Source organism: Nannospalax galili, unplaced genomic scaffold (assembly GCF_000622305.1).
Source record: "Nannospalax galili isolate Female #2095 unplaced genomic scaffold, S.galili_v1.0 scaffold593, whole genome shotgun sequence".
In the NCBI taxonomy this organism is placed as follows: Eukaryota; Metazoa; Chordata; class Mammalia; order Rodentia; family Spalacidae; genus Nannospalax; species Nannospalax galili.
The window spans coordinates 732,603-756,035 of NW_008332686.1; the positions used below are offsets into that span (position 1 = coordinate 732,603).

At 43.2% G+C, this 23,433-nt stretch overlaps 1 protein-coding gene across 2 annotated transcripts in view; it reads right to left on the reverse strand.

Annotated features, from left to right (window-relative positions):
• LOC103729606 (olfactory receptor 4C11-like) overlaps nucleotides 1-4,248 on the reverse strand; it is a 6,835-nt gene extending 2,587 nt beyond the window's left edge. Inside the window, exon 1 of one of the 2 annotated variants that reach the window (XM_017796774.1) lies at nucleotides 4,235-4,248. In XM_017796774.1, coding sequence (XP_017652263.1) covers nucleotides 4,235-4,248 — 14 coding nt within the window. Of the gene's footprint in view, nucleotides 1-3,387; nucleotides 3,402-4,234 lie in introns of those variants that run through there. The other variant, XM_017796773.1, reaches the window with a different exon arrangement.
• Between the last annotated feature and the right edge of the window lie 19,185 nt (nucleotides 4,249-23,433).

Consider the following 23,433-nt stretch of genomic DNA (forward strand, 5'->3'; position numbering starts at 1 on the left):
GAATATTAATCATCATCATATACCAAAGAACAATTTCCTAAGTGATATAATATTCAGTGAAAAATTCAAAGGTAAAGAGATCAAAGAAAACTTTAAATAACAGAGCTCAGTTCCCAGCAGATTCTCAGAATATCAGATGAACTAGAGTTAGAGAAATGTGTTACATTGTTGAGGAGATTCAAACACTATCTCACTGCCATTAGTGTTCTGAAACTCTAGTCTTACAAGATTTAAATGTAAACTATAAATAATAAAATAATTTCTCTATGTTGTACCTCTATATGAGCAAAGTGTTTAGATGGGACTGTATATTTATGTGCAATTGAAGTCGTTACTTTTATTACTGAATACTCAAATGACACCTTCATACTCATAAAAGCATCATTTCACGTTGCTTATTTGTTCAGGATACATTTTCATACTGTTTTAAAATGCAAAAGTTTTGCGAAGTGTCTAAAATCCTATCAGTCTGATGGATCATAATAACTATGTTATGGTGGTCAAATAACTTAAGCTATGGTTACGATTTTCAATAAATACAGAAATTAAGTGGACAAAAAGTTCATAGGATCTTTAGTACATGAATGATGCTGTGATGAAGGAAAAGTGGAAACAGACCATTTGCTGTAATTGTGTAAATCCTAGTGCTATGAAAATTTGAAAAAAAAGCAAGCATTTGGGAAAATGTTTTTTAAGCAAGTAAATCAGTACAAAACCCCAGCCTAGCTGGTCTCTGAAGACATCATAGAGAAGCTTAGAAATGCAGGCAGTCTTCCTGTAAGAAGCTTATGAAAGATGGAAGTTGAGTTTTAAATATATTTCATTACCAAATCATAAAATTGGAGGGTATAAAATAAAAGGCCATCTTTTATTAACATTTATTTATCAGGGTGTAGTGACATGGCATATCAGGTAAGGGGCTTCTGCCACAAAGGCTGATGACCAGAATCCAGCCCTGGGAAATACATGGTAGAAGAGTATTGACTTCTTTAAGATGTCCTCTGACCTCCACATGTAATTCATGGTATATGTGCCCACAAAACACATACATACATATATTCTCTCTCTCTCTTTCTATATCTCTCACACACATAAATAAACATAAATAAGAACAAAATTGAAGATTTATTCACAACTCGAGATATAAAATTACATTCAGGTTATTTAGTGAAATTTTACAATCTTGATTGGAAGGAAGTTTTGATGAGCTTATCTATAATGGAGAGAACGTGATACAGGGTGCTAAGATTCCTGCTAGACACATCTGCCTTTCTATTATTTGCACATAGACAATCAGTGGAAAACATGGATCCATCATGATCCTGATAAAATACAGGCTGACCTTGCAGCCTACACATGTGTGATTTCTCAGTGGCATCAGACCAGCCACATCTATGCTTAGAGAAGAATCAGAAATTGCTACTCTCAACTTGTCTCTGGAAGAGTGTCAAAATCAAACATTGTTCATCAGTCTTTTAAAAGATTAGTTTTATATTCACAAGATTTAGAATATAGTTCCTTGGGGACAATATTTTATGGTCATTAAGTTCCTAAGTCTTACCAAATTCATATGAGTTTTCAAAGTAAAAAGTATTAATTAATATAAAATAGAAATTTAAACATTGACAGTATTATCAATGTCCAATCATAGGATTCATTAAGAATATCATCAAAGGCCTTTTTTAGTATTTCTGTTCTGTGTCTCTAAACTGCAAACAGGGACAGAATGTAGAAATTCTCTTTTCTTCTCCTGCACTTTTCTTTCTCCTGTACACTCCCTGCACTTTTGCCTCCTTTCAATTAACAATGGAAAAGGAAAAGTTGACACTTGATATGAAAAGATTCATATGTGTAAAATTATTATTGGTTCAAGGACAGTGGTTGAAATACTGTGACTTTCAAAGTCACTAATCCAGCCGTGTCTGACCACTACTGCCTCGTAAAAACACCCTCACACAGCTCTTTTGTCTGAATGTTCCACATCTCCTGATGATATTTCCTGTTTTCTAATCCCTACTCTCCACTTCTCTCTTTGACAGAGCACCCAAGGCAAATAAACATGTCCTCAGCACAGCCTTTTCCCAATTCTGCCATCAGTTAACTTTATCTCTAATAGCCTTTCACAGAAAAAAAAAATATGCACTTGCATCTCACTGACTTATGTACGCTCTTCCGCATCCTTCTCTCATTTTGCTTGAATATATTTTAGTTACTCAGTTTACCTCTCATTTTGCTTGAATATATTTTAGTTACTCAGTTTACCATACCTAGTAATACAAGCCTGTTCTAGTCTGTACATTTTGGAATGAACTGCTAGCATATATACCAGAAAAGACGCACGACCAGAACCCAAGCTTTAGTGCTTCATGCTCTAACCCTTCATCTGTAAAGTAATCCTGTCAACTATAATCATTAGAAGAATCAGAAGCAAAGGGAAAATAATGTCGTTGTCAACAAGAGTCAGAGAAGGAAAAGGAATTGGGAGATGAGACAGGGACAATCCCATCCTGCCAGTGTAAACAACCAGCTATAAGAGGATTTTCAGATTGACAGAGCTTTTCTTCTCTGTCTTCCACTCTGCACTGATCCCTACATTAGCTCTACAAGGGTGAAACAGACAGGGTGAGGACACTTCCTAGAGCCGCAACACGGAATCCTCAGCATCAGCACACTCAGTCCTGCAGCTTCAGTGTGACTGCTGTCAGTGCACATGCCTTTTTTTCCAGCATCACACTTTGCAAATCAGAAGTTTGCAGGTGTTCTGCAGTCTACTATAACACAATTTTCTTTATTTTTAGAGAATGTTTCCCAAGACTGGATTTGATAGCTCAGGGGCAAGTGTAACATAGGGAAGCTTGAAATTTGTAACCTTTTCACCAATTGAGAAATCATTTCTCTGTAATTTTGGGTTTCACAGGAGGCTGAACCAAAGGAAGTTGACCTGGCCCTAATGGAAGACAAGAGCACTAAAATCACTTAATTACACTTGGAAACTTACCTTTTCTATTGGAGATAAGGAGGCAGCTTCTTCAAATGAGCTGCTCATGGTTTCTTCCCTTTCAATTTTGGTTTCCTTTGACAGTGAATCAATTACAGTAGTATCTGCAGTATGTGAACTGTGGGATGGAGTCTCTCTAACCTAAATCATACTTTGGATTCATTGACTCTTGCTTTCTTCGGTAGAGTCTATGGAATGAGGAGTCACTCCACAAACAGCCTTCCCTAGAAAACTTAAATTAGACTATGGCAGGAATGAAATCCTGGCAGAAGTTATCTTTATTCTCTATTGGAACAGAACCAAACTATGTATATGCACTCTGCTAGACAGTAATATTTCTAAAGCCAGCCCTTACCTGTATATTTCCTGGAAGAATATGTGAAATAAACATATTGCTCTCCATCAAATATTTATAGGTACACAGTGAAGTTCATAAATGGCCAGTCTCTAGAGGAGCAAAGACCAGGTCCTTTTATCATCATCCCTGAAGGATTTGCTAAGTGAGCTATTTAGCAAAATTAACATAGTGCCATAGCAAACAACCAGGTCACGTGACTATTAATGGAATAAACAATCCAGGGTGTGAAAGAAATGAGGAAAACAACGTGGCATTTTCAAGGATCTACATGAAAAGACATAAGTAGAAAATAACGATCCATACAGATAGGGGAAGAACGCAGGGTCTTTCAGGCAGTAATGCAGTAACACCACATCTAAGTTTATGCCATTCTTCACTCTCCAAGGAGAACAAACCTCCTCATTGGCTGGTCAGGATGACCCAAAGTTGAAACTTCTTTCAGAGCATAGATTGAGTCTAATTTTGCTCTGTGGTAGATTAAGGAAGATAATGTAAAGGCTTTATATCCAGCGTCCAGTCATCTTTCACGTTCACTTGCAGAACACATTTCATAATAGTGTCCCAAATATCTCATGGTAAAGTATCAAAGAATTTTATACTTACTCTTCCATTTACCAATAATGAAAACCTGTATAAATAATTGGATTATTCAGATCTTTAAAAAACTCATAATGATTTCAATTTCCTTATTATCACATAATGTAACCATTGGGAAGGATCTTAGCGTGAGATCTGTATCTGTACACCTGTTAAATGTAGTGTGGGGAACCTTAAGGAAGACGGCGCTGAGAGGAAATGAGGGGGATAGGCCTGATCTATTTTGGAAAAACTGTGATTGGTTCCTGCTGCTTCCATGCTCCTGGATGGTGCATGATCACCTTGTCAACCACATTCCAAGCTATAGAAAGGGAGCTGCATGCACAAGCTGACCTTTAACATGATTGGACGCTTGGGGAGGGAAAGCGGTTTTCCCTTGTGGTTTTTGCCTCCATGTACTCTGTAAACACCTGCAATAAACTAGTTCCTGCTTTACTAGACTCCCTGAAGCTCTTTCAGGTGAAGGGCTGAAGAACCGGGCAGGCAGTGCAAGTACCTATCCCTGGCTCCTGTGTTGGGGTGTCCGGGTTCCTTACCCCATCCCCCGGCCAGGGAGAGGGTGGGAACCCAACAGGAAACACAACATCTGGCATCCAGCGTGGGGCGCGAAGGAGGGCTTGAACCCGTAAAGCATCTGAACTCGTCCCCAGGGCTAACTGGGTGAGTATCCAGGTAGGTTATACCCCAAGAGATGGGTAACACAAACCATAAGTCTGAGGACCCAGCGCTTAAGGTGCTGAGATATAGGCTTAAGAGTAGGGGGTTCGACCTGTTGGACTCATCTGCCAACAAGGTCTGGACAACGGCAATTCGCCTCGCCCCCTGGTTACCTGCTACCAATCTCTTCAAATGGGACACATGGGAGAGGGTGGAACAGCTGGCAAGGAAAGCAGAGATTAATCTGGGAGAAGATCCGCTTCTGGGATTCTACCCTACCCTGGTGGCATTAAAGTCCTGTTTCCACCACAGGGAGGACCTCCCCAAGCCTTTGCCACCGCGGGGGAAGGGAAGGAAGAAGGAACAGGACTGGAAACGGTTTGACAAGGAGAGGAGTTCTGAACCGAAAGTAAAGTCAGGGGAGCCGTGGAGAGGACTTGGGGATACAGACGACCCAGGATTGGGGGTTGGCCTTTCTTGGGGCAAGACATGGGAAAGGCCCAAAGATCCCTGGGGAGATCCAGAGCCCCTGGAGTATACCTCATACACCCCCTTGGCCCCCCTGGGGCTGACTCAAGCATTCCCCATTAATGTGAATCCTGGGCCCCAACGCCCAGCCCCATGGTACCCGTGGGAGGCAAAGGACCTTAAACAGCTAAAGAAGGCAGTAGCCAAGGATTGGCCCCGGGTCCCCCTGGGTGGAAACCCTCCTCCAAGGGGTGGCCTACCAGCAATGCACTACTAAAGACTGGCTGGGCCTGGCCAAGGTGGTCTTTCCTAGTCCCGTTTATATTAAATGGTGTGCCTTGTTCAAGGAAGAATGCCGAGTTCAGGCAAAAAGAAATCAAAATTCCCAACCTCAGGTCCCTATTACTTTCGGCATGTGACAGGGATGGCAGATCAGTTTTCTACGCGGGCTCAACAGGACATGATCCCTGCCCCCTACACAAACCAGGTCAAGGCCCTGGGGCTGGCCACCTGGCATAAGCTTGATGTGGGCCCCACTGAGCCTCCCATCGCTGGGATTAATCAAAAGCCTCGTGATCCTCTTTATGAGTTTAAAGATAGGGTGGAGAAGAGCTTAAAGTGGAAACTACCCCCAGGCCCATTGAGAGAATAGTTTACTAAGCTCCTGGTATGTAATGGAATGCATGCTGATCACAAGTTAGCCTGTGCTGGCCTTAAGGACAGGTCCGTGGAACAATGGATAATTGCCTCTAAGGAGGTGGGGACTCAAAAGGGGCAGACTAAGGCAATGGAAGCTGTATTGCAGACGCAGACAGAAACCTTGGCCACTTGCCATCACACAGGCTTTCTCGAATCTGACTGTGCCAGGACAAGAAGATGGGCCTCATAATAGGGCATGCTTTGGGTGCAGACAAATGGGCCATTTCAAGTGGGACTGTACCCAAAGAAGCCCCCCCTGGGGGGAAAACAGGGATAAAAGACCCAACACCCCCTGCCCCCGATACTATAAAGGCTTCCATTGGCAAAAGGACTGTAGGTCCCGGTATGATGTAGAGGGCAAGCCTTTAAACTAGAGTCAGGGCATCCTCCAGCCGCATTACTACAAGGAGGAGCTGCCCTTAGGCCCCAGGTTCAATGGACTGTGCCCATCATCCCGGGGCTACACCCCAAGATGGACCTCCTGATTCACGGGCACAGATTTCACGGGATTCTGGACACCGGGGCAGATCAGACTATACTCAGGAAGGAGGAGGTCCCACCAAGGTGGGGCCTGGACCCCGGGCCTCAAGTGTTAGGAGTGGGGGGATGCACCTCCTCTCAGGAGACCAAAAACTGGCTATGCTGGCAGGACCCCAACGGGTTGAGGGGAGACGTCTGCCCCCTAGTGGCACCTAGCCTTTCAGCAAACTTGTTCAGGTGGGACATCTTGGGGGATGCAGATACTTATATCACCACTGACCATAAAGTATTCCTGGATGGGCTCATGGATGGTGAGGAACTAAATAGGACAAAAACCCTTCCATTCCTCCATGATAATTATAAGTGAGAAGAGCCCGACTCTCCATGGGTTCACCCCCAATTCTAGGGGCCACTGCCCCCCAGGTTCCAGCTATCCAGTGGTTCCCAGGGACACCAGTATGGGTGGAGCAGTGGCCATTGCCTGAGACAAAGCTATGGGCTTTGGAGGAGATTGTGTGAGAACAAATATGGTTGGGTCATATCCAGCCTTCTATGAGCCCCTGGAACACCCCTGTTTTCGTCATTGAAAAGCCTTTTGGCAAATGGATAATGTTGTAGGACTTGGGTAAAGTCAATGCCAGCACGACCTTAGTGGGTATGCCCCTAAGGGGGCTGCCCTGGATTCCTGCTATCCCCTCAGATCTATTTCTCATAGTTATAGACATTAAGGATTGCTTTTTCTCTATTCCTTTACAACCACAATTGTGAAAAAATTGCCTTCTTTGTGCCTTCCACAAACTTTAAAATTCCAGATGAGAGATATGAATGGACTATGTTGCCCTAAGGTATGGCCAATAGCCCAGCATTCTGCCAAAGCTATGTAGGAACCCTTTTTTGGGCCTGTTCTCTTGATGACATATGCCACTGTGTATGTCTATATGGATGATATAATCTTGGGGGCTCCCAGCCCCCAGCAATTATACAAGGTTATTCGGAAATGCCTGCGGACAGGTGGACTCCATGTATCCTCTGATAAAATACAGACTATTACCCCCTTTACAATTCTGGGTACCACACTCTCTTTGGAAGGAGTAAGCCCTTTGAAGCCACGACTAGCTTTTAAGCCCACCATAACCCTGACAGAGCTACAAAAGTTGTTAGGAGAAATCAATTGGCTGCGAGCCTGGATGCCTATTCCTACTGAGACCTTAAGACCAGTGTTCTAATTACTAGTAGGGAATCAGCCCTCAGAACTAATTCACCTGGCTCCTCAGGTGAGGAGGTCCAGGAGGCCTTGGACTGAGCCCAACTTGCCTGGCACATGCCTAATAAAGACCTTGAGTTATGGGTACTCTCTGGTGAGACCCTGATGACATCTGTCCTTATGCAGTATGGGAAGCTCCTTCAATAGGTGCATGCCTCTCTGGGAGGTGTACCACAGATTTACACACCCATGGACCAACTGGCTGACCTGATCAAGAAGCGACGTGAGGTAGCTCTGAGGCATTACAGCATAGATCCTCTTAAAATTGTCATCCCCTACTGGCTTTGGGATTTTGAATGTCTCTGCAGAAATAATAATCGGGTGGCCATAGCCTTGGAAGGGTTCCTAGGCAAATTGGACTGCCATTATAGCCCTCATAAATGGATGACCTCCTTTCACACCCTCTGTTGGGATGCTCCCCGGCTCTTTGTTAAGGTACCCTTGGTAGAAGCCTACAATGTCTTCACTGACGGAGGCAAATTTGGAGCTGCAATGGTAGTATACCCGGGGATGGAAGAAAAACCAGAAAGGTATGTCCACACTTGTGATGGCTCAGCCCAATTCAAGGAACTCATGGCCATTGCTTTAGAATTAACAAAAGTAACAGAGCCCATGAATTTGTTTTCTGACAGTTTGTATGTAGTCAACCTTCTCCCAGGGCTATTAGGCTCTCACATTCAGTTGGATGGGAACCCCATTGCCCCATTGATGATTCAGACTCATACGCTCCTTAAGAAGAGGAGAGCCCCTATCTTTTCACAACACCTTAGGGGGCACCAGGGATTGCCTGGGTTCTTGTCCCAAGGCAATGCGGAGGCAGACAAGATGGCTTCCACCCAGGTCATGTCAAAAGGCCTAGAGGAAGCTCAGGGGCTACATAACGTCACTCATATAAATTCATGAGGACTCCATAAAAGGTTTCCTCAAATTCCTGATAAGGACCTAAAGAAAATTGTACATACCTGTAAGTCTTGTCAACCCTTTCTACAGATACAGCCTCTGCAACAGCCAGGGGTAAACCCCAGGGGACTCAAGCCTAATTCTTTGTGGCAAACGGATGTCACACGCTATGCTCCTTTGGAAAGCTTAAGTATATTTTTGTGTCCATTGACACATTCTCACATGCCTGTTGGGCTACTGCTCATACAGGAGGGAAGTCTAAACATGCTCAGTCTCATTTTTTTCAGTGCTTTGCTACACTGGTATTTCCCCAACAAATTAAAACAGATAATGGACCATGTTTTGTGAGTAAGAATTTACAAGATTTCTTTTCACTTTGGGGAATTCAACACAATACAGGAATTCCCTACAATCCCCAAGGTCAAGCTATTGTAGAACGTAACCATCAAAACCTAAAAATTCAATTACAAAAACAAAAAGGGGGAATAAGTCCCCACCACCAGTTGGATATGACCCTATTCACTATTAATATTCTTAATTTTCAAAGAAATCAGTTGGAATCTCAGTGTCGAATGCCCCCCAAGCCCACCAGGCTTGGGTCTTCAACAAGAAGGACACTCAGGCAAATGTCTGAAGTTATGTGAGGGATTTATTAAAGGGAAGGCAGGTACAGAGAGGAGAGAGCTCTCCAGAAGGCAAATCTACTGAGGGAGTCCCACAGGTCCTTTCTATCTGACTTGGAGTTTGGGTTACCTAGGTGAATTTTCCTAACAGAAACAAAAGAGTTACTATGTTCACAGCACGTAGCTGTATTTTTCCAGAAACTTACATTTATCACACAGGTACAGTCTGTCAGCTCTGACCACCGAAGCAGAGAGCTCAGAAGCTCGTAAAGTGACATTGTTCTAATTTCCAATGCCTATAGCAAGCATGGCTCCTGACATTTCCCCCTTTCTTTTTGTATTTTTTAAAGATGAAGTACATGCCAAGACTGGGATGGACAGACCCTGCCTGTCTTAGGTCATCCCCTGCCAGAGTGAAAGCCGTTGGGGGTGGCCAGCATCCCACTTTCCTCTGAGAGGATCATACCCATCACTGGCTAACTGGCCTCCTGAAAGCTCCCATCAATTGGCCACGGCCTTGGGGAAGGAACGGGAAATACCGCTGTGGCACAGTGTCACTGAGAGAGACTTTTGGACCGAATTTTGACTGTGCTGAGGTGCTGAGGTGCTGAGGGTAGGCCGAGGTGCTGAGGTTAGGCCAAGCACTGCATAGGCCTAGGTCCCCCCTCCAAGCATACAACAAAAAGGACCCCACAGGAATACGGAGGGAGCCCATAAGCTAAGGGTACACACGGCGTACAGAAAGGAAGGGGCGATACACAAATGAACAGGGCAATGGAGTACAAATCATGTGGAACAGTCAATTAATCATGAAGGGCATTGAAGCATCACAGCCAAAGGCCAGAGAAGGAGAACAGTGGGCACCAGGTAGTGGAAACAGTCCAACGGAGGTGGAAATGTCCAAAGAAGAGCAGGATGGCGACATCAGTTGGAGCAATGCGACGGCACAGGAGTCGGCACATTGACAGTGGTGTACAGGTACTCATCAGGCATTGGCAACATCCTGCAGAAAATGCAGAAATACACCCTCTCCCTGTGCCACTACAGTGTCTGTGAGTAACAGAGACGAAGAGCTATGAAAAGAACATGATGGAAAACTTGATTAGGTCAGGGTAAGCTACTGGGTACTATAACTGAAGTCGGGATTGTAGCCACATTAGCGAGTAATCATAGCAGCGTTGTCCTTTTGGAAATGCAGAGCAGAAAAGATGAGCACGGCAGCTCGTTTGTGAGCCTGCCACTGCAGACAACGAGAAACACAGCAACCACTGACTAACAGTATGTAAAGAACAATCACCAAGGTAACCAAAGAAGATCCAGAGCTGTGTAAAATGCTCTGAAACCATCCACGAGGATCAAAACCAGAGAGAGTATTCGCTATGGAAGTAGCTATCTGATCAATAGAAGTAGCAGAAGGCAATTCTCCTGAAAATGCTGCAAAGATTTCTTCCTGCAATTGCATCTCGTTAAATGTTGCATTATCCATTTTACCCTGAATGTACAGTTCTAAATTATGCCATTCATAAAGAGAAGCATTGAACTTGTAAGGAGTGATGCAAATCTGAGTAGAATTCCAGTCACATACATATTGTACAGTTTTCTGCAATTCTAAGAGCTTACTTCCTAACCAATGAAATCTGCTTTGTAAAGCCACAATTTCATCTTGCAAGTGAGCATTCACCTGAGCTTGCTGTGTCCAAAGCTTATGGGAGTTGTCATGCCAATGTTCAACATAAGTCTGCTATTGAGCAGATTTCTGAAGCACCACACCAGCAGTAGTTGCAGTAGCAGCCAAAGCAATAAGTCCTAAAATAGCAGCAATTATCAGACAAATCATTCGTTTACCATGCTGAGTAGCAACCTTTTGAAAAAATCTCAGAATCAATCCTTGAGCAGGACTGCTTTCCCAGGAATGATGCATTTCCACAGGAATCCATAAAGAATTTCTTTGAGTCAAGATCATAACAGAGTCAAGAACAGGATCAAAGGCTATAGAGTTGTTAAGACAAGTATACAAACGACACTTTTGGCAAGTCAGATTCATGTCCTGAATGACCACACGTCCAATTAAAATCACAAACACCTTCTTAGAAGCCATGCCAAAAGTCCCATCAAAGAAGGTCACTGGTTTGAGAGTGGCTAGCAACTTCCAAACATGTGCTTGAGGAGGGTATAAGGTATGACCTCTTCATAGCTGAGGTCAAAGATTAGCTGTTCCTGCATCTACCCAAATGATATCCTTAGTGGTATCAAACGTATCTTTCATAGCAACTACTTTAGACAGATCACATTCAGAGACAAAATTCTTAGCATTTGTACAACCTTCCAACCAATTTCCTAAAGGGCCCCAATCAAGCCAAGTATTATTCCAGGATCTAAATACCTTTCCCACCTTGCCTTTACATTCCTGCCCTATTAAAGCTTGTCTGTTAAATATCTAGTCATAAGAAGAAGCCTCACACTCTGGAAGATCTGGGGAATCTGTAGTCTCATACTCTGACCAAGGTGTACCTATGGATTGGGCAGAAACTCATACCATGTGTGGGTGATCTGGATCCCATAAACCTCCTGGAGCAACCCAATCCTGTTGCCTTATTGGATAACAAGGAGGAACTCCAAAGCACATGATATCAGCCGTAACAAATTGAGTATAATTGAACACTGTCCCTTCTTCATCAGGAAAATCCAGCCGACCTGTTCCTTAAGGAGGTGACAAAACATTCATAGGAGAAGTAGGAACCACGATAGTGGGCTCCTTCCAAGTATAAGGACAAAGAAGAGGAGGATTAGGTACATGAGCCCAATAAATGATCTCAGCTTCAACAGCAGAAATCCAACTGCATAAAAGAAATGTGATGTTAACAGGTTGCTTTTATGAGAGGAAGACATGGCTAGAGACAATAGCAGTGATGTACCTAAATGTAATGTAAAGTAACTGGTAGCAATCCTAGAGAAATGTAGATAAGGTTAAACTCTAAACACCAAAGAAAGACAAAGTTAGTAGGAACAATTTCTGAATCGAAGTTATAAGCTACAAGGTATACTCACCAGGAGTAGAAGAAAAGTAATGATACCCATGCATGACAGAAGAATACTATATACCATAAAACCAGTAACTAAGGTAACGGAAAACAAACATGACATGAACAGCTGAAAACAAGTATTAAAAGAAATGACTTAAAGTTAGGTGTAAATGTGATCTATGTTACATGGGAAATCCTTCTGTAGAGACCGTACTTTATATGCAACAATCCCAAAATGAGCAAGCAGTATACCCAGAACCATTATCAAGATTTTGGGAGTTGCAAGTGCTGAAAAGCAATGAATGCAGTGAGGGATGACATGTTTAGTACTGTCACCAGTAAGAGCAGAAGCAAAGACAACACCAGAAAAGGTATCTGTAGTAACATGCACATATTTTAACCATCCAAATTCAGGAACGTGAGTAGCATCCATCTGCCATAATTAATTAAGAGTAGGCCTCTCTCGAGATACTGAATTGCAGCTGCACATCTGTTCTTGTTGTCTTTAAGCTGTGAGTACTAGGCACCTATAGACAGTGTAATTAACTGGAAAAGAGAATACTCTGTTAAAGAAGGCATCAGGGAGGCTTTCCTGGCGGTACTGGAGAGGTTCACTTTCCCTGTGGAGAAGGACCATTAGGTTTTCCACACTAACAACATTGGTGACCTATGTCATGAGCTGGGCTGATGTTAGAACAATGTCTGATATAATCAGACAAAGATCCTTTCTTTCTATATGCTTTCAGAACTGCCTGACAGGTAGCATTTGCATTTTTATACTCCAGGCACTTTACAAGCCGTGTATTAGCCTTACAGCTAACAAAAAGCCTAGACACAAAGTCCTGATATGACTCATTAGGGCCCTGTTTGATCTTAGTCAGGTCCTCCATCTGCTGTCCAGTATTGGGCAGCTCGTTCCAGGCCTTTTTTGCTTCAACATTAGCTTGAGCGTAAACAGCATTAGGGAAACTTAACTGTTGTGCCGTTTCCTTATATTGGCCTTCACCTGTGAGTATATCAAAAGTAACAGGAATATGTAGATGTCTATTTAAGTCAGCTGCTAAAATATGACCATCATTAGGAGGCAACTGTTCAGTAGGCAGGGAATCTAGCACTGCCCGAGTAAATGAAGCTGTAGGGCCTTGCTGCATACAAGCAGATTTAAAGGTTTGCAAGGACTTGAATTGAAACAGAGTATCTCCAGTACTCTGACTGTCATTAGGCTCCATGATTGACATGAAGCCTGAAACATCCTCTCCTGCATCAGTGGCCTGCACAATTTTTTTGTAATGGAGACATGGAAGATGCAGTACAAGGCACAGAGGGATTATATACCCCAGGTATATCTATAGAGCTACCTTGCATTATCTGTGAAGACATACAGACCTGAGTATGAGTAGGCATGGGCCATGTCTGAGTGTCCTTTTCAGGCTGTATTTGTATTATGGAGGAAGACAACTTAACTTGTGACTGTAAGGCAGTAGCCTCAGTAGAGGACTCGGAGGGCTCCTCAGGGTGGTCTCGCTCATTATCACACAACTCCCGAGACTTCTCTAATTCAGAGCCTGTAGAAGACTGAACAGGACAAGTCAAAACCCCATGCCCGGCAATCTTGTCTTATTCTGGCTCAGACCCCAAGCGATCTCAAATGAGAGTCCAGAGCATGAGAGTCTCCTCTGGGATCCATAATGGCCTTTGCTTGATATAATACATCTGTAACTCTTCACCCACTTTATACCATACATCTAGTGTCAAGGGACCCTGTTCAGGAAACCAAGGGCACACTTCCTCAAGCAATTCCACAAACTCATTCATTCCCTGTGAACTGAATATCACACCTTGTTCCTGAAGTATATGCTTGAGCCATCCCACAGTCCTGGGGAAAAGAAAACTGTTAACAGACGAAGAAGAAAAACCTACAAGGCAAAAAGGAATCAAAATTCGTTAGCAAGGGTGGAAGGCAAAAGTGCGGTTAGCACAGGTAGAGGTGTTTTCTTGTTCGTCCTTCAAAGTCTGCAGACAAAGGGTCCTGTTGAGCAAAAGAGGCATGTATGTACCAAGCAGGGTACCAAGGTAACATACAACCAACAAAACGACAAGGAGGGGAGGACACACACCTTAGTTCTAGAACATCCAAGTGTAACACAAACCTAGATTGTCAAGGTAACATAAAACACATCCATGGAACACTAGGGTGCAACAGGTAACCATGGTGACACACACAAACATAACATTCAAAGTGAGATAAACAAGGCAAAAATAATTTATAACTGATATCAGTAGCCTAATTGTGTAATTTTTACAGTGCGCACAATATTTTTATAGACATCTTTTGAAAAATCATGGAATGTGCAACAGAGTAACGAAAAGTTCATGAGCTCATCACAAGTGATTCCTGCCACTAATCATCCATTCATTACTACCTATAGCTCCTGCCACGAACTACCTGTAGAGCTCCAAGACTCATCACAAGCAACTTCTGCCACAAATTACTTGCTTAGAGTGCTCAGGATGCCACCTCACATACCTGAGCCACTGACCTGTGCTGTTGGGAAAGAACACAGAAAGAGAAGTTCCACGAATGCCATTTTCCACACACACCATCCACACAGAGACGTGCCAGGCTCAAACTGAGGGAAATTTGTTAAATGGTACCAACACACCGAATTGAAACAAAACACGTTGGGAATGGCACCCAACACAGATCTGCAAAAGGCACAGTATCAACATCGCGTGGGCACACCAGATTTACGTCCCAAAGTATCCCTGCAGACGGCCCTGGTCAGCGTCCTGAACAGCCCTCAAACTGTTCCCCATTAGATCAATCACAGCGGAATTGTATTCCTATGCCTGTTTCCACAGGTGTCTCGTATGATTAATCTGGATTAGGTCACCCTTTTAGGGACCCAAGGAGACTGACCCCCTGAGGTGGAAGCCTTTTTTAGCCAATCCTGCATGCCAAGGCACTAAAACATGCAAACTGCTCTCAGTTCCTTTCACAGAGTCAGAGGGTCAGCCTGAACCCGGAAAATTCTTGAGAACAGCAGTGTGTGAGAACTGGCATGAGTCTGCACAGAAAGGAACAGTTTCTGCTCAGAGTCAGCTTCTCACATTTTCAGCCTTCTCACATTTCAACCCTTGTGGGAGACAAGAAGTAAAAGACATCAGACAGGGAAGAAGTCCAGGAAAGAAGGAACATTGCTATTTTCCCCATTTTTCCCACACATACAGAGGTCTGGGCAACAAGACATTCCCATAGAGATCTACAGGAGCTTTACAAACTGAGGCCCAGTGCCAGCCATGGTGGTACCGTGGATATATGTCTGGTTGCAAGGCATTAGGACATTGCCTCCTAAAATGTCCCACACCACCACAGCAGAAACATCTTAATCTGCCTTGAGGCGATCTTAGAGCAGCCCTGAAGTGGCCTGTCTGTGGAGAGCTCCTTATAACTGGAGCACGAGTCCTCGCTCAAGAAACAGCACAAGGAAACAAAGTAGGCTCCAAATAAACATAATTATACAGTGTAGAAAAGAGCTTGGAGCGCTGTTTCCTGGGCATATGATACAGCTCCACTATTTCACTATATTTGCCTGTAATCTGAGCAGGACATAAGACAGACAGCAGTGGACTGGAGTCTGCAAATACTTTTACCAGCGTCCATATGACTCCAGAAAGTAAGTGGCAATTCCTCACTCATTACAGTGCTTGCCAATTCCATGTTTAAAGTGACTACATGCCAGTCTACGATGTCTAAGGTTGCCAAGAATTATATTTAACAAGGAGGTTTACACATACCTCAATCTGCCTCTGAAAACTATGCACCTTGCCATCTAAAAAAAGATAGTGTATGAGAGAAGTAAAGAAAGCAAGCTCACCCAACTTGCTAATACTGACCTGGAGAAGCATACTTACCTAAAACTCCCTTGTTCACCCACAAATCAGTTCAGACAGCCAGGTGCCAGGGGTCTTCAAGCCTCATGTTGGGCACCAATTATCAAACGCCCCCCCCAAGCCCACCAGGCTTGGGTCTTCAACAAGAAGGACACTCAGGCAAACATCTGAAGTTATGCGAGGGATTTATTAAAGGGAAGGCAGGTACAGAGAGGAGAGAGCTCTCCAGAAGGCAAATCTACTGAGGGGTCCCACAGGTCCTTTCTATCTGACTTGGAGTTTGGGTTACTTAGGTGATTTTTCCTAACAGAAACAAAAGGGTTACTATGGTCACAGAACGTAGCTGTATTTTTCCAGAAACTTACATTTATCACACGTGCAGCCTGTCAGCTCTGACCGCCAAAGCAGAGAGCTCAGAAGCTCTTAAAGTGACATTGTTCTAATTTCCAATGCCTATAGCAAGCATGGCTCCTGACATCCCAGTTTCAGAAATACTGGGGATGACAAGAACAGAGACCTGAAGTACATGTCAGATGGAAAGACCTGGCCACGAGACAATGGCGGGGGCCTGACCCACTCCTAAGTTTGGGGAGAGGGTCCAGCTGTGTGTTCCCAGTGGATGAACCTCACCCTGTATGGGTGCCCACCAGAAACCTTAAGATGATAACAAACAGAGATGGAGAGGAATGACAGAAATGACATCAATAGCATGTAATGACCCTAACCCTATGAGGATGGAAATCTCCCCTTGTGTCTTATAGGATGGAAAATTTGGGATGGAAAGCTTTCGTTGCTGTGCTTGCCGCTAGTGCCCTGGCTATTGCAATTTCCATTATCACACTTATCCTCCAGGAGCTCATAGAAGAACTTAAGAAACCAACAAACTAAGCAAGATGCTCCTTTTCTGGGTAATTGTGTATTGTGTGAGCATAGGAGGGGCCAAGGACCTCTTGGCCTTGGTTCCTCTTCCCCCCATCATCCTGCCTGTTGATGTCAATGCCCCTACATTCCCCTCCTTCTTCTCCTTTAATTCCTCCACTGGGATTCCTTATATGGATAAAGTAAACCAGGAGGTGTCCTTGACAGGAAATTTCAGCATCAGGAATACCCTCTGCTTCACCTATGGCCAAGACCGAGTTCCATGTGTGCCCCTGATAAAAGTGACCTCTGGGGATATTTTAGGAAACGTAACATAGGGGGCCTACTTCTCTGTCACAGGACTAATACCTGAGGTCGAGCTAGTAATGCCGACGTGTTTCTCGAGCTCTTGCCCAAACCTCAGGAGGGCTACCCTTCCTTGATGCCATCTCCCAAAATGGGATACTAACCTCCAGCTCCCCCTGGAATGGGAAAATTGTGTGCCTTGTCTGCCATCTGGGGTAGAACACCCCTTCAGGATTCCTAAAATCACACACTTGGGGATCTGGCACCAAATGGTCACCAATAAGAATGCTACTTACTTTCATGCTTGCTCCCCAGACCGGGTGCATCACCATGCACCTATCAGGAGTATTTGGGGCCTTTGTGGCCCTAATGCATGTACAGACCTGCATCCCCTGCTCTTCTTAAAAAGGGCTAAAGAAGAAAATGGTTCCTACACAGACTGGTCCCAATTGTCCAACTGGACCAGCACACTGGCTAGCCAGAAGAACTTTAGAGCTTTAGGCCTCCGCCCCCTACATTAGGCCCCTGTTCTTCCTGCTCACTAACCTAACTGTACGTTGCAATAACACAACATCTTTCCTTGCAGCATGTTGGTCAGGTAGCCATAAAGTGGTGGTCCTCATGAGAGAACCTGCTGCAATCTGGGTCCTGGTGCAGCCCAAGGGACATTTCCACATGGTCCAGCTTATGGAGCAGACCCAGCTCACCCCACATCATGGGAAGCGAGATTTCGGGATCACTGCGGCCATCATAGCTGCCATTTTATTGGCCATTGGCGGAGCCACAGCCATGTTGGTGTCTCTTACCCAGTCTGCGACCACCACAGTTGACCTCAATGACGCGGTTGGATGGTCTGCTGCTGCTCTGCATACCCAGAATATAAGCAACCAACATATCTATTCAGCCATTCACACCCTACAGCAACAAATTGACCTTCTAGAAGAACTTGATATAGTGAGACAGATGTCCCTTTTAGGTTGTGATCCCCAATATAAGGACATCTGCCCTTATCTGGTTAAAAGCGACACCCAGGCTAGGGAGGAGTTGGCCCGATTGGTTCCTCAATCATTCCTTGCAGCTGCACAGCCAAATTATAGCCCTTAATTATACCCAGGTTCCCATCCTGGATGTAAATTCCTCTTTGATGTCCCAAGTGTGGGACCGGATCAAAAGTTTCTTTAATCCCAGTTGGATTATCTCATGGCTAATCCTTATAGGGCTTCTGCTCCTGGTGTTTTTTATCCTCAGGTGAATCCTGCAGATCATAGGAAGACAAGCAACCACCAACATGGCCATAGCCAACCTCCTTATAGCCTCCCAGGCACCTGAAAGGGGACTCACCCCCCAGCAAGTCCAGCGATGGCTCGCTGACTTGACGTAATTAAAGCCACCCTGTTCCCAGCTTGCCTCAGTGCCTCTGTCTAGTGCTGTGTGATGGGCCAGAGATGGGTAATGATCCCTCTTGTTAGATGATCCTCAGACAGGGCCACGCAGGATAGGCATGAGTTCCTATGACGGGCACCTTCTAAACAAGGAGCGAGACCTAAGACAGGCCACACACCAAATGACATAGGGCATGAATAGCCCCTAGGCACTGAGGAGGAACGACATATAAAACAAAAAAGGGGGGAGATGTGGGGAACCTCAAGGAAGTTGGCACACCAAGAGGAAATGAGGGGGGCGAGGCCTGACCTATTTTGAAAAATTCATGAATGGCTCCTGCCGCTTCTGTGCACCTGGGTGGCACATGAACACCTCATCACCACATTGCACGCTATAGGAAGGGAGCTGCATGCACAAGCTGCTCTTTAACATGATTGGACGCTTGGGGAGGGAAGGGGGTTTTCCCTTGTGGTTTTTGCCTTCATAAACTCTGTAAACACCTGCAATAAACGAGTTTCTGCTTTACTAGACTCCCTGCAGCGTCTGACTGTCTTTCGGATGAAGGGCTGAGGAACCTGGCGGGCAGCACACCTACCTATCCCCTGCTCCTGTGTTGGGGTGTCTGGGTTCCTTCCCCCATTCCCCAGCCAGGGAGAGGGTGGAGACCCAACAGGAAACCTGACAGTAAAGAGATTAAAAATATAATTCAATCTCATGAAAAGTGTGGTATTAGCTTCAGTTTTATAATTCCTACAGCTGAATTATTTTATGCCACAACCTGTAATTGACTCATCTCCAAGTTTGCTTACTTATACAAAGAATTAAAATTAATTTTAAATTAGCAATGTCCTTTTTCTCATTAAATGGCTTAAAATGTATTGTAAGAATTTGTTCCCTATTCTTATTTCTGAGAAGACATTTCACTTACTAATTTGTTATTAAAATTTTCTAATAATCAAAGCTATTTTATTTAAAAACATATCCTTTGCTTCAAACTGTAATTTAAGAAATCATAATTTGACTTATGAATAAAATAGTACAGTGAAAATGAAATTGAATCTTATACATCTTTGAAAGATTATATTCCAGAACTATAAAGGAATTCTAAAAATTAAATGGATTCAGGAAAAAGACATGACCATCACTCATCACTATTATCATTATATGTGGTACCCATAATTCTAGAGCAGAATTCTCAAACACAGATTCCTACACAAGTCAGAAAGATAAAACAATTAATCAAAAATGTGTAAACACATTTGTTCTGAAATGAATCCTGCCCATCCATTCAATAAGTACACTCAACTCTAGTGTGTTGTGGCACACTAGATTGTATGTCCATTTTGGGACAGTATACACAGAATAAAGAATTGGGGTTTATTTATTGCATTAAGGGAGCAGCCATCAGCCTTCCTCTGTTACACTTTTTCCTGTAAATTGCAATTCTTTGATATGTAGACTTTGAGTGGACCTTTTTAATTGCTTTGACTGAGTGTGGTAGACATGAATGGAATTCTGCTTCTGAGATTGTGACTCAGGGGGGTGTGTAGGCTGATATTTGAAGCAAAGGTTGGAGGAAAGAGAATAAAAGGACAAGACAAGGGAGAAGGTAGAAAGGGAGAAAGATGGGGAAAGAAAGAAGAGGGAGCAAGAGAAAGGAGTGGGAGAAGAAAGAGAGGGCAGAAAAGAGAAGTCTCATAATAGATTGGAAGGTGATCCTGAATAACTGAAACTAATCAGTGTGTGTGTGTGTGTGTGTGTGTGTGTGTGTGTATAAAAAGATTACTTGACATAAATGGAATAGACATATGAGAAGAGCACACATACCTTTGATTTAGATGCAAATAGAATTAAGTTAACATGTCATAAAACCTTCAGGTTGGAATTTTGCTGCCATAGCCAAGTACATTGGTAACAGGACTTCCAGAGATTAAAATCAACTGCAGGTTAATGGGAAATAATTTCCTTAATGAGATATATAGCATAGTACATATGTTTGTCCAGTTTGGTTTCTATGATGAAATACCAGAAGCAGGCTAACATAATAAGAAAAGATGTTCATTTAGTTCATGGTTCTGAAATTCAAAGACGTACTTAAAATTATAAGCTCAGCACTAGCAAGTATCTCATGGGCTGGCAGGAATGACTGTGGAAACAAAAGAAAATATCTACATGCCAGGAAAACAGACAGAGACTGAGATCCTTAATTGCTCTTGATAGCCCATGAACCTTTCACTGATGCCACTTCAAGGCTATACCATCTCCTACAACCATACGGATGTTGTAATCATGAAATGTAAAGTTTGGGGTACACATTTCAACCACTTCACTTTCAAAACACAGCATTATAGAGTTAATCAATAAGAAAACATGATTCTTGTGCCAGCAAGATGACCCAGTGTGTTAACACACTTGCTACGCAGTTTTGGAGACCTGAGTTTGATCTCTGGTTCCAGAGTAGAAGGAGAAAATTAATCAACGTATGTTGTCCAGTGGTCTACACACACACACACACACACACACACACCATGACAGATGCATGCTTATGTACATGTCACATACACATGATTAATAATAATTAATATATTTTGTAAACTTTATTGAGAATTTCATATATGCATATGAGGTATTTTGAGCAAATCCATGCCCACTCCCTCCCCTCCAACACCTCCCACATCTCCCCATCACTTTTTTTCTTTTCTTTTTTTCCCTTCTTTCATTTATTTATTTTTATGGGGCTTTTGGCTACTCTAACATCCCCCTCTGAAGAGGTAACCCTAAAATCTTTTAATAATGGGGCTTTTTGATATTCTAATATTCCATTCTCCTTTTAAGAGTATCAATAAGCCCCTTAAATTTAACTGGTCGAGACTATAAAAAATGTCTAGTCTATCTTTTGGAGGACCCACTTTTCCAGTCTCACTGGTCAATTACCTGGTGATAGAACCACTCCTAGGAAGGCAGGTTCACCATAAGTTATGCTAAATAGATGGGCATAATACCTGGTGTGTTAATGAGGTAGCGAATATTTCCTACCTGGAACTAGCTCAGAGCCTGCACAGACTTTCCAGACCAGCCACAGTCATGTAGGTCTCTATAAGTCTGTCTGCTTTGCTGAATTCTTCAGGAAGGTGAAATTTCTCCTTTTCGTGCCTTTCTTACTAGACATGCTTTCTCTAAGGCTTTGGGCTGCCCCTAGCACCTTGTAGTTCCTCACTTTTTCCCTAAACCTTTCTTTTCCCAGCCATGTGGCTCCCAGTCAGCCATGTTTCAGACCTTCTCACAGGCTCTAAACCTGCATGGTCCCATGGCTTTCTTTCCTTCTTCCCACTATTCACCTCCTCAAGGCAGATGCCAAGTTCACCAGCTTGCCTGCCTTGCAGATTTTTCTTTAACATTCCAATAAAATTGTAAAAGCCTTTGTTTGGGTATATTCTTAAATTCTTTCATGAATGAGAGTAAGAATCCTCTAAGGGACCCTCTTTCTCCCCATTTCACTCTGAAAAGGCAACCTCGAAATCTTTTAGGGATTACATTAGAGCTCCCAAATACTCTTGACATTTTTGCCCTTTGGAACAGAGTATGTTGCCAAGATGCCTGAGGACATTTTTATTTTTAGCCAAGAAACTATGTACTTTCCTTTGGAGTCTTTTTACCCTAACTGCCTAACCAATTCTTGCCTCCTTTTCTTATCACACCATCCTCTGAAGAAGTCACCCAAATTATCCATAAGGAATTGGGAAACAGATTGCTCTGGCTTCTTCCATGCTGAACAGGGACACAGGATGAGGCAACTGGAGTACCCGTCCATCTAAAAGTTGCCCAAATTGCATAACTCTTATCTGTAGGGACAAAAGAAAGTCTTTGACTGGTGAATAGGAGATGTGAAGGAGAAGTAAAGGCAAGAGTAATCAGCATTACAAGTTCTAGACAGGGAACCAGAAAAAAAGTCAGAACAGGGCAATTTTCAATACCCATTCAGTGGGTCTATATTTGTAGGGAGATAGGAAGGTCCTTGACTGGTGAATAAGGGATGTGAAGAAGTAAAGGCAAGGGTAGTTAGCACTACAATTTCTAGACAATGAAACAGAAAAAAGTCAGAGCAGGGCAAATTTCAAATGTTCATATAAGAGTCCATTGGAATTTCTTGAGGAGCACTTCCAAAAGTATCCTTCTATTGGGCTTCTCCTCATTTTTCTTTTGTCTTTCAAGGCTGAATTCAGGAGTGATGGATTCAGGATTTGTTTTCAGGCATTTTGATAGCTGTTGGAGTGGCTAGAATGCATGTCAGTTCCCTTTCAAAGGCTTCTAGATAAGGAGACAAAACAAATTCAGATATCCTTTAAGAACAATAGTGTGTTATCTCCCTTAGCTACAGGTGGGCACTACAGTATTGCAGAACAAGATCTGAAGTCTTACATCTGAGCAGAATTTCTGCTTAGACACAAAATTGTCAATGAGAAATAATTATCTAACTTTTTATATGGATTTAAGCTTATTGTCTTGGAAATGTAATCCCTTGAACTATAAAGAAATATACTGATCACTTTAATCTTTGGTTATACTTTCCTTTAGGATGTTCAAGACCACATAATTAGCCCAAACAAACCAATTTATTTTCACTCTTCAGGTTGCTGGAGGATCTGTTCCTTAGGGGTCACACGAGCCTGGGAGGAGCTCCTGGCCCCTTTCTTTTACCGCTTCCATCTATGTGAAGATAAATCAAAGGTCTTGCTTGACCGTGACTGCTTCACTTGGAAGAATGGAAGATATTTTTCCCCTGAATTGATCCTCCTCTTTGTAGACTGGGAACTGGTTCAAGTCCATCTGGTGGCATGTCCATGCCCTCCCTGAACAGGAGGAAAAGTGATTCACCACAATACAAGGACATTTTGAGAGATGCTGCATAGCCCTCTGGAAGTTAG